At 42.3% G+C, this 11,397-nt stretch overlaps 2 protein-coding genes across 2 annotated transcripts; both read right to left on the minus strand. All coding sequences in view use genetic code 11, as the record gives it.

The window, feature by feature from the left end:
• EGR_08320 (GLIPR1-like protein) lies at positions 1-2,591 on the minus strand (the record flags this gene model as incomplete). Its single annotated transcript, XM_024497569.1, has 8 exons — positions 1-79; positions 107-177; positions 672-802; positions 1,428-1,615; positions 1,693-1,802; positions 1,973-2,203; positions 2,356-2,483; positions 2,576-2,591. 8 exons carry the CDS (start codon positions 2,589-2,591, stop codon positions 1-3), a joined length of 954 nt encoding a protein of 317 aa, XP_024348047.1.
• A 4,039-nt stretch (positions 2,592-6,630) lies between these two features.
• Positions 6,631-8,889, minus strand: EGR_08321 (hypothetical protein; the record flags this gene model as incomplete). Its single annotated transcript, XM_024497570.1, has 3 exons — positions 6,631-6,971; positions 7,630-7,730; positions 8,840-8,889. The coding sequence occupies 3 exons, from the start codon at positions 8,887-8,889 to the stop codon at positions 6,631-6,633; spliced, it is 492 nt and encodes a 163-aa protein (XP_024348048.1).
• Between the last annotated feature and the right edge of the window lie 2,508 nt (positions 8,890-11,397).

The raw sequence follows: 11,397 nt of genomic DNA on the forward strand, positions 1-11,397 counted from the left end.
TCACATGTTGGGGTGGTTGGGAAGGTTGCGATCCTCCATTCTCTTGGCCGTGTAGACAGAATGCTCAAACAGCATCTTTCTAGTGAGCCGATTACCCCGTACTCACTTTTCAGCAGAATGGCCGATCGACTGTGACTCCTCATCAAAGTATATCATGAATAGGAGGATTAAGTACACCTTCGAGCACAAAAATTACTCACGAAATCAAGATAGGTTTCTACAAATTGTACTAGGGCACACTAGCAGACGGAGGTTAGTCACCATCTAGGCAGCTACTAGGTACGGCTCCTTTGTTAAAACAAGTTCGACTTGGTTAGTTTGATTTAAAAAAGTGACGATCCCAAATTATTGGTTGTAAGTCACATTTGTGTAAATACGTAATAAAGTCGTAAAGATAAAAAGCTAAAAAAGAAAAACCTACAAAAGTAATTGAAATTCATTGCTTTCAACAAAGTCTTGCCATTTCAAACAGGAGAAGAATAAATATTCATTGCACCGTCGATGGTAGGCTGAAGTTTGGTGTCGATCGCGAAATGAAAGAGGAGCATGTGTTCAACTGGTGTCATGAGATGCTTTCATCTTCTATTAGGATTTAGGGATAGGCATACCACCTAAACTTTAGCATTATTTTCATCACCCGCATGCAGTTGACGAAACTTCACCATCCTCACTTTTACGATCATCTCCTCCACTTGATGGGAATACAGTTGGACAACAAAAGCGAGAATGTTACAGGCTAGATTTGTCTTAGCCATTGCATAAAGCATGTGCAGCAGAGGTGGGGCACTTGGCAATCCTTCGACTTGCAGCAGAAAGTACATGCAAGTCACTGCTACCTACTACATTAAGTGAAGTGGAGCAGAAAGCCTTCATTGGTTACGTGTACAACGTTACACAAATAGCGCAGCGTATATCATGCCACAGTAACTGCAGCTCTGTTTAGTTTGGCTGTAGATATTGAGTTCGTGATGCTCAAACTATCGCGGATGTACAAGAGGTTCAATGGAAAGTTGAAGTGATTGAGCTAAATGGGTTGCTGTGCCAATGAGAAGAAAGCCGAAAATATTGACTCCTGCCTCATTCGGGTAAATGTTCAAGCAAGGCAAACGCCTTCTCTTTTTGCAACGTTAGCAAATACCCCAACTGTGTATACTGCTGCAACCGCTTTCCCTTGCTTTCGGCCAATGCATCTTCCACTCTCTTAGTAACGCCCCGTTAACTAGTAGGCATAGTGGTAATCCTCGCATGTCAACAATCATGCATAGAGTTGAATGATAGTTCACTATAAAACAAAGCTGTGATGGGAAAACGGAGCTTTATTGATGCCATGATTATCATCGAAGGTAATATGAAGCTGATATGAAGCTGGGAGAAGTGAGTGCAACAATGGGTAACGCGATGCTTCACGAGGAAGTCTTCCTACGAACTGTATTGAATAGCCGAATAGAAGCTCTCTGGCTTGCATTCTGGCACAGATTTGTCGGCACTGCCTTTCGAGTATATTTTCCTCATTTGAGACACACTTGCACACTGATTGCGGTAGCACAAATAGCCCCTAGGGCATTTGCTGCAGCTGCGTCCACGGATATACGGCTTTCGTCCAACGTAATTTCCTCTAGAGGAACGACAAATAAGCGTTACGAAAAGCAGCAAAGTCGTGTTGATGGGTAAATGTGGACACATGCGACATACGGAGGCTTGTACTGACAGACTGTTAGATATTGTGGATTGGGCCAGTGAGGTCTGAGGTCATCACACTGCCGCATGGCACAGCCCACTTGAATGGAGGTGGCCCACACCAGCTGTTCAAGCATGAATAATGCCAATAATGTTCCATGGAAATGCATTGTCACTAATTTGCAAAGATTCATTAACATGCTTAAGCATTCGAGAGGATAATTTCATTTGAGAGTGGACATGTGAAATGATATCAAATGGCATTAACAATGCTTACACACAGTATTTTGCTCACCTGAGTGTAGTGACCACAAACATGACTGCACGAATTATTAGCAAATTTGTAAAAGCGAGATTCGGTCTTATAAACACACACGCTTTCTGTGAGAGATGGCTTGAAACCAGCAGTAAGCGCAAGGTTTTGTCCAACTTCACGGTACTGTGGATAACGGCTTCTGTCTGGATGCTCATAAATGCAATGAGCGGCCCAATATGCTGCCAGCATTTCCATTTCCTTTGAATACTCCTATTCAAATCACAAACACGCATGAATTGACACAATTGACATCCCAAGTGAAATCAGTTGAAATAGTATCAAATATGGGGCATTTGTTGGCTAATAAAGCAATAGCTAAATGGGCAATTTAATGGCACAAGTTTGTCACGTGTAGACATTACCATTAATAGCATATTCCTGGCAGGAGGAAACACGTGTTCTCGCACTTCGCGATGAGCCTCGAGAATGTGGTCTCGTTCAGCATCTGTAGGTAGCTGACACGTTGCAGCAGATATGAGGATGACAAGGCCTAGGAGAACTGAACACAGACTTTGCAGAGTGAATCTTTTCAATTGAACAGAAACAACGAAATTTACGGATTCATACGAAATTACAACTCACCCAGTGTGGATGACATTGTGGCAAATGAACCAAGAGGTCGAGAAACGCCTCGCGTATTTATGTGTGGAACTGACCTTGTGAATCACGATTACATCAGGCATTGTTTTAATGAGTCGTTAACTTAGATGCTACTCATTTTCAGCATTGAGTGAAATAGTAGGTTGTCGCTATCAGAACATGCAAGCTAGGCGATTTGAAGAGGACTCACGCACTAGGATCTTGACGTTGCGCTAAATAGGAAATGCAGTATTGAACTGCGACAAAAAGCACTGCTTTTATGCTTAACATGCTAATTGCAAATTAGTGTTGTGCAGCTGCCACTAAGTAAAGTAGAAGCTGCCAGCACCGTTGATGTTGACGAATTTTTCATAGTTCTTTCGAGATTAGTTTAGCAGCAAGCACCAATTTTGTGAAGAGATGCAGATTATGCTGCATTTTTACACTTTGAAGCACATGCTAAATGAGAAAACTCAAAATGCAATGACGGAGGGGAGCGTCAGCCAACACAGCAATTTATCTTGCACGATAGGTGAAGCAAATCTCGCTTCTAGCCAAATCATTCGAGAAGAGCGGTTTTTGTGCAGCATCTTGATTATGCCAACGAATAAGCAAAGATGTTCAGAACACGCGATTTGGACCAACGCTTTATTTCTCTGCAATGCACTGCTTCATATTCGAGTCAGGCGCACAGAAACAGGGACACTTGCGCGTATGTCTAAGAGCCGCTTTTGAAAATAAATAACCACTCTTTCATATTACAGGTGTTTCGCCATATCTAAATCTCAGTGTCTACGTGATTGTATTAGAAACAAATGGGGTGAGCGATACCGTGTAATATCGGTCTTGTGGTTGGGCATTGATGTAGTGATGCCAGGACGAAGAGCATTCCATGGCCTTCTCTGATTTTGTCCATGGAACAAGGCAACTAGTGCCACACTATAAGGACCGAGTTCATTAGCCCGCACTTTGCAAAATAATCTCAGCTGGCTCAACCCAGCCAATACATGGCCTTTTAACTAAAATTACTGTTCGATGGTCGGAGGCGGTGATATACATCCAAGGTGTGGGCTAGCGGTACTCAAGTGGTGGTAAATTGTGCTTAAATCACTAACCCACTAATGTGCAATGCCCACATCTGCGTTTGGCACTGCATTCACTGCAGTCATTGGTGGCATTTCATCAATTCATCAAGTCAATTTCCTGCTGTATATGCCACGGAAATGCCTCTTTCTACGGCCACTGCGACACAATGCATAGTAACATCACACCTTGGCATCTTTGCCAGGCTTGGGTGTTCATTTTTAACTCGCTCAACTCACTGAATCAACGACTCTTCCAGCTACAAAGTAGGCTCCTGCAGCAGAGGTGAATGGATGAAAATAGTAGCAAATATACACATTCATGCATGGACATTGTAATGGAGCCCTGTATAGTTAGGCGACACACAGGTGGAAAATCGTGCACCTCGAAATCGAAACGTATGCCTGATTTGTGAAATTGCAAACATTAATAGGAGATGTATGTTCCAATTTTGAATCGCAAATAAATGCTGCACCGTGCTGAATATGAATTACTCCATATTCGAGTCAGGTGCACTGAAAGCGGAACACTTGTTAAAACATCTTAATCCGCAACCCATCCACTTATGCGTTAAACAGGCAACACGCACCACTCCTAGCATGTCAATGGCAAAGTGTGTGCATTTAACATGTACATCATTATAAAGTTGAAGAATACTGTATTGTTTATTCGAGTGGGACTGAGAAAAACCAGTGTCACCAGTGGCATAGTACGGAGAGAGTTCTGTTTTCCATTTAAACCGAGGCATTAATGTACTAGTGAAATTTAACTGTGTTACTAAGTCATAATCCATGCATCAGGAGCGAAATCCAGGACTCCAGTATGCAAATTTTATTTCATGAGCTTAAAAATCAAAATTCCATCATGACATAAGTATAATTTGATTTCTTGACGCCCACTGTTAATAACGGGTGTGTTGCAAAAGTGGATGGGTTGCGGATTCGTATGCCGTAAGGGTCGTTCTTAGATCCAAATCCGAAAAAAATACCCATAATATTAAGGAGTAGATATGATTTTTAAAAGAGGAATTTAGATGTTTGAACAAGTGTTGCACCTCATGTGACTACTTGAAATGTTATGGAATATGCAAAAATGGGGTAGTTGTTAAGAGTGCTGCTGAAGCAGCTAACAGGTGCTGCACACAAAATTAGAAATGGAAAGCAGAATGAGCATGCAGGCATGTTGGTGTTATCTCTTGCATCTGGGTGCGTACAATAAAAGATAAGTTGAAGAAGGTCAAGGTGAACTGGAGAGCAGAGGTGGAGTACATCGTAAATGGACAGACCCAAGGCAAAGCCTGCTAGAGGGAGGATGCGACAGGTGAGAGAGTGCAGACGAGCACATTTAATGGATGTGATGATGGCGATGAGGGGATTGGCTTGAAGGACTCAAGTGCAGACCGCATTTGTGCTCTTTCTTCTGTGTTGTGAACTCAATCATTCTCATCACTCACGCTCACGCCTGCTTGCATCTTCCGAAAGTGAAGTGGGGTGGATTGTGAGGTGATCAGCAGGAAAGAGCAGTTGAGTGGATCAAGATCATGTTAAGGCTTTTGACTGATTTTTGCCATCGCTTTGAGTGCTATATGTACCATCGTCAGGACCAAATTCACTGCTTAGCTGACAGTATGAGGAGAAATGTCAGTAGACACTCCTCGGTCGGTGTGCCGACTGTGGCCAACATTACCAACGGGTAGACGGAATTGGTGGATATGAGTGATGGAAGTGGATGAGGCGAAATCAAGTAGTCGTGCATTGTGCTCGAATGGTTTCACACTCATGGCATTGGGTTGTGAATACTGCCAAGTAGCATGATAGCTCACTCTCACTAACGATTGCACTTCGCGTCACAGAGGTGACTCAATGAAGACGTGGCGCTTGAGAAGTGGTCACTCTCCGTTGCCCATTCTGTCACGAATGCAATCATGATCATCAGCACTCCGACTTAACCACGTCAAATATCGTCTTTTTTTATCTCTTGCCAGTAGATATTATTCTAGCCACATTCAAACTGCTGCATACCTATTCTTTTCTTGTTCAAGCAGCACTAACGTGTCTCTACTTAAATCATAACCCTGCACTGCCCTCACATTTTCTGTTTCAACTAATAGTTCACGCTGAAATAATGAGCTGATGGTGCGCATCTCTCTAACTCGTACTGATGTTTGAGTAGCATGTGAAGTTGCTTAGTCTACGTCGGTTAGAGATTTCTTGCAAAATATGGAAATGTGATGCCTACACCAAGCCACTGCCACCACATTCACATCTCTTACCCACCTGTTTGTGGATGTCACCACTTACCAATCAAACTTAATAGCTTCCGATCTGGGTTTACTCTCTTTCATTTCTAACACGCTTGCATTGGTAGAAGTGAAGCTGCATGACGTCGTCATTTCACTCATATAAGGCTTGCTCATTTGCTGGGGTGTGCTCCTATTTATCACTTTGATCTCGTCATTCGGCTTAGGTCATTCTCCTATAACTGTCACATTGTGTTAGGTTTGGTGGTTATTTCAGTTCTGTTCTTCCCATATTACTTCATCTTTTCGTCCTTTTGCGCATATATGGTGTGAGAGCATCGAGTCATCCGGAGTGACAAGAGCCATGGTATACCGAGTAACCTTCCGTTTTACTACAGAACGTGCCTTGCGTAACAGTAATTGTCTTGCACTCGAACTCGTCGACAAACCAAAGGGATTCAACAGCATTTGTAGCATTCGGAAGACAGAAATCGTCCCACGGGTAATACCTCTGACAACTTTGCAAGCACATACAAAAGCTGGCCCATGTACAACGCTAGCTGAATGGCCGAAGTAGAGGTAGAGGCAGAAATGTGGCTGATTTGGGCACTGTCGAATTGCCGATGAAAATTCTTATGGGTTAATTTCGTCATTACGCTATCTATCTGCATTGTTTGATGCACCAAATTTGGTTATAGATAGCATTTTTTATATTTACTTTCCCAAAAGCATCCGTCTACGTGGTACGTTTGTTTTCGCATCCTTTTAATTTTGCAAAATGACCCGCATTGCTATAATGTTGCCGAGTGGCTGCATGTGAGTCTGGTGTAGGTTGATAATGCTTTAAATTACTGCTTATTGGAACATGTGCCTTTAACGCATCAATCTCATTTTGGTCGACAGTTGTATTCTTGAGCTGTCTTAAACGAAACACGAAAGCACCGAACAATAAATTCGCACGGACTCTGAGTTGTGTGCCCTGAAGTGTGGCGAGTTCAATGTCACCACACTTCCAATCAGAGCTTCGTGCAACACAAAGAAACATCAAGTTTGCAGCACTTGCGCTAATTCCACTGACTTTACAACATGATCAGAAGTCATTTCTACTCGCTTATATCCAATTGTATGCAATTGGTGATGAACAGAATAAACTTATGTAGAAATGGCACATTGGGATAATTTCGCACTATTCAGCAATCGAATGTGATGCTTTAGAGATGCGACAGGCATTCGGGTTATTTAACTACTTCCAAAAACGATCGAACAACAACAGTATAATTAGTTGTAAGTAATTGTTGCCTTTTGAGCGAAGTTTGCCTTCCATCCACCTTCTTTACGTAAGACCATCAACTTTATCCCTATCCACCGCACGACCAGGTGCCTTCAACATTCTATTCCTCTTTGCCATACACGCCGATAGAGTAGTTCTAAAAGAAGTAACACGTATTCCTCATATTGCTCTTATTAACAAGGCTAGTTGAAATATCAATGCTACGGACTTTTAGTAAGTAGCATAATGAAGCAACGGGAACATAAATTAACCTACTCTTCCTACTGGTATGCAGCAAACCCAAGGGGTTTCACCTTATTTGTACTAGAAAGAAGAACCTAAAGCCTGGCTGATTTGCCTCTTTCATAGCCCGTAGACCGTGGCCCACGACAATCCCTACCATCTACTGCACGCGTTTGATTCACCAATTCATGCATTTAATCATTTCTACCTCACATTTCTTACCATCACATTGCTTTGATTCGTTTAGCACTATCATAACATGAAATGGCAAATTTCGGATTAGTGAAAATGCGTCCAGATTTGGTGAAGTAGATACCTCTGTACTGAATATTAAATACATAGCATGAAAGGAGGCAATACGCGTTCTCCAGTGAGTGTTGTGCAGCAATGTTCAAGCCCGCGATTTCGCACTAGCGTTTCGACGGTTTCCCATACCACGTCATCTCAGATCTAAGGTTGATAAACGTTGTCTCAAAGTTGCACGCTCGTCAACTCACAATTCTTCCGCTTCCCAATCGCAGCATTTGTGGGAGAGTAGTCATTCAAAATTTGACCATCCCTCTGTGCGAGGTATTCATTTAAAATAGCGTTCACCGAAACAAATCCACGCTGGGCAAATTTGGTCACAGTCAACCGAATATGTGTGCAGATACGACATCACCATCTGCAGCATGTTAAGCGTCATCAAATTGTAGTTTATTTAAGGAGTGAGTGCAATGTAGTAGATCAAATTAACTACCTAAGTGCCAATGCAATAAAGCCAAATGCTCTTCAACTGCCTAAGCGACATAGGCATTACAATCACACATCTGCCATTACTCTTTTCTAAGCCGGTATTCTGTTGGACATTTGATTTAATTCAAGTCACCAAAGGCATTCCAACGCCAAAAAATGAGGGAAGGACCTTTCATTTTATTACAGCTTCTACGTGAATTTGTGCTCTGTTTCGATAAAATTCCTTAAATATATATAACGAAACACAACCGAAGATATACGTACTCAGTGCACCCGCAAAATTTTGCCTGCATGCAAATAATGCACGACAAGGAAATCAAACAGATGGGAATTAAGCAGCAATAGAATTCCACATATAATTGTCAATTATGGGCCATAATATTGAAGTACTTTAGTGAAAAACCCATTTAATTATAATGCTAACGACTTGCGCCCAATTCGATCCTAGTTTCGAAAATCCAGTTTGTAAACATGCCAAGTGTTTCATTGATACTCAATAAAATATACATATCCTGGGACCCACACTGGTCAGCAAAATACTTTGCATCCAAGTCACTGTGCGTGACAACCACTGGTGTGAGCTCAACAGGATCACATGTTGGGGTGGTTGGGAAGGTTGCGATCCTCCATTCTCTTGGCCGTGTAGACAGAATGCTCAAACAGCATCTTTCTAGTGAGCCGATTACCCCGTACTCACTTTTCAGCAGAATGGCCGATCGACTGTGACTCCTCATCAAAGTATATCATGAATAGGAGGATTAAGTACACCTTCGAGCACAAAAATTACTCACGAAATCAAGATAGGTTTCTACAAATTGTACTAGGGCACACTAGCAGACGGAGGTTAGTCACCATCTAGGCAGCTACTAGGTACGGCTCCTTTGTTAAAACAAGTTCGACTTGGTTAGTTTGATTTAAAAAAGTGACGATCCCAAATTATTGGTTGTAAGTCACATTTGTGTAAATACGTAATAAAGTCGTAAAGATAAAAAGCTAAAAAAGAAAAACCTACAAAAGTAATTGAAATTCATTGCTTTCAACAAAGTCTTGCCATTTCAAACAGGAGAAGAATAAATATTCATTGCACCGTCGATGGTAGGCTGAAGTTTGGTGTCGATCGCGAAATGAAAGAGGAGCATGTGTTCAACTGGTGTCATGAGATGCTTTCATCTTCTATTAGGATTTAGGGATAGGCATACCACCTAAACTTTAGCATTATTTTCATCACCCGCATGCAGTTGACGAAACTTCACCATCCTCACTTTTACGATCATCTCCTCCACTTGATGGGAATACAGTTGGACAACAAAAGCGAGAATGTTACAGGCTAGATTTGTCTTAGCCATTGCATAAAGCATGTGCAGCAGAGGTGGGGCACTTGGCAATCCTTCGACTTGCAGCAGAAAGTACATGCAAGTCACTGCTACCTACTACATTAAGTGAAGTGGAGCAGAAAGCCTTCATTGGTTACGTGTACAACGTTACACAAATAGCGCAGCGTATATCATGCCACAGTAACTGCAGCTCTGTTTAGTTTGGCTGTAGATATTGAGTTCGTGATGCTCAAACTATCGCGGATGTACAAGAGGTTCAATGGAAAGTTGAAGTGATTGAGCTAAATGGGTTGCTGTGCCAATGAGAAGAAAGCCGAAAATATTGACTCCTGCCTCATTCGGGTAAATGTTCAAGCAAGGCAAACGCCTTCTCTTTTTGCAACGTTAGCAAATACCCCAACTGTGTATACTGCTGCAACCGCTTTCCCTTGCTTTCGGCCAATGCATCTTCCACTCTCTTAGTAACGCCCCGTTAACTAGTAGGCATAGTGGTAATCCTCGCATGTCAACAATCATGCATAGAGTTGAATGATAGTTCACTATAAAACAAAGCTGTGATGGGAAAACGGAGCTTTATTGATGCCATGATTATCATCGAAGGTAATATGAAGCTGATATGAAGCTGGGAGAAGTGAGTGCAACAATGGGTAACGCGATGCTTCACGAGGAAGTCTTCCTACGAACTGTATTGAATAGCCGAATAGAAGCTCTCTGGCTTGCATTCTGGCACAGATTTGTCGGCACTGCCTTTCGAGTATATTTTCCTCATTTGAGACACACTTGCACACTGATTGCGGTAGCACAAATAGCCCCTAGGGCATTTGCTGCAGCTGCGTCCACGGATATACGGCTTTCGTCCAACGTAATTTCCTCTAGAGGAACGACAAATAAGCGTTACGAAAAGCAGCAAAGTCGTGTTGATGGGTAAATGTGGACACATGCGACATACGGAGGCTTGTACTGACAGACTGTTAGATATTGTGGATTGGGCCAGTGAGGTCTGAGGTCATCACACTGCCGCATGGCACAGCCCACTTGAATGGAGGTGGCCCACACCAGCTGTTCAAGCATGAATAATGCCAATAATGTTCCATGGAAATGCATTGTCACTAATTTGCAAAGATTCATTAACATGCTTAAGCATTCGAGAGGATAATTTCATTTGAGAGTGGACATGTGAAATGATATCAAATGGCATTAACAATGCTTACACACAGTATTTTGCTCACCTGAGTGTAGTGACCACAAACATGACTGCACGAATTATTAGCAAATTTGTAAAAGCGAGATTCGGTCTTATAAACACACACGCTTTCTGTGAGAGATGGCTTGAAACCAGCAGTAAGCGCAAGGTTTTGTCCAACTTCACGGTACTGTGGATAACGGCTTCTGTCTGGATGCTCATAAATGCAATGAGCGGCCCAATATGCTGCCAGCATTTCCATTTCCTTTGAATACTCCTATTCAAATCACAAACACGCATGAATTGACACAATTGACATCCCAAGTGAAATCAGTTGAAATAGTATCAAATATGGGGCATTTGTTGGCTAATAAAGCAATAGCTAAATGGGCAATTTAATGGCACAAGTTTGTCACGTGTAGACATTACCATTAATAGCATATTCCTGGCAGGAGGAAACACGTGTTCTCGCACTTCGCGATGAGCCTCGAGAATGTGGTCTCGTTCAGCATCTGTAGGTAGCTGACACGTTGCAGCAGATATGAGGATGACAAGGCCTAGGAGAACTGAACACAGACTTTGCAGAGTGAATCTTTTCAATTGAACAGAAACAACGAAATTTACGGATTCATACGAAATTACAACTCACCCAGTGTGGATGACATTGTGGCAAATGAACCAAGAGGTCGAGAAACGCCTCGCGTATTTATGTGTGGAACTGACCTTGTGAATCACGAT

The sequence above is a fragment of the Echinococcus granulosus genome (assembly GCF_000524195.1).
Source record: "Echinococcus granulosus chromosome Unknown EG_S00102, whole genome shotgun sequence".
Lineage (NCBI taxonomy): Eukaryota > Metazoa > Platyhelminthes > Cestoda > Cyclophyllidea > Taeniidae > Echinococcus > Echinococcus granulosus.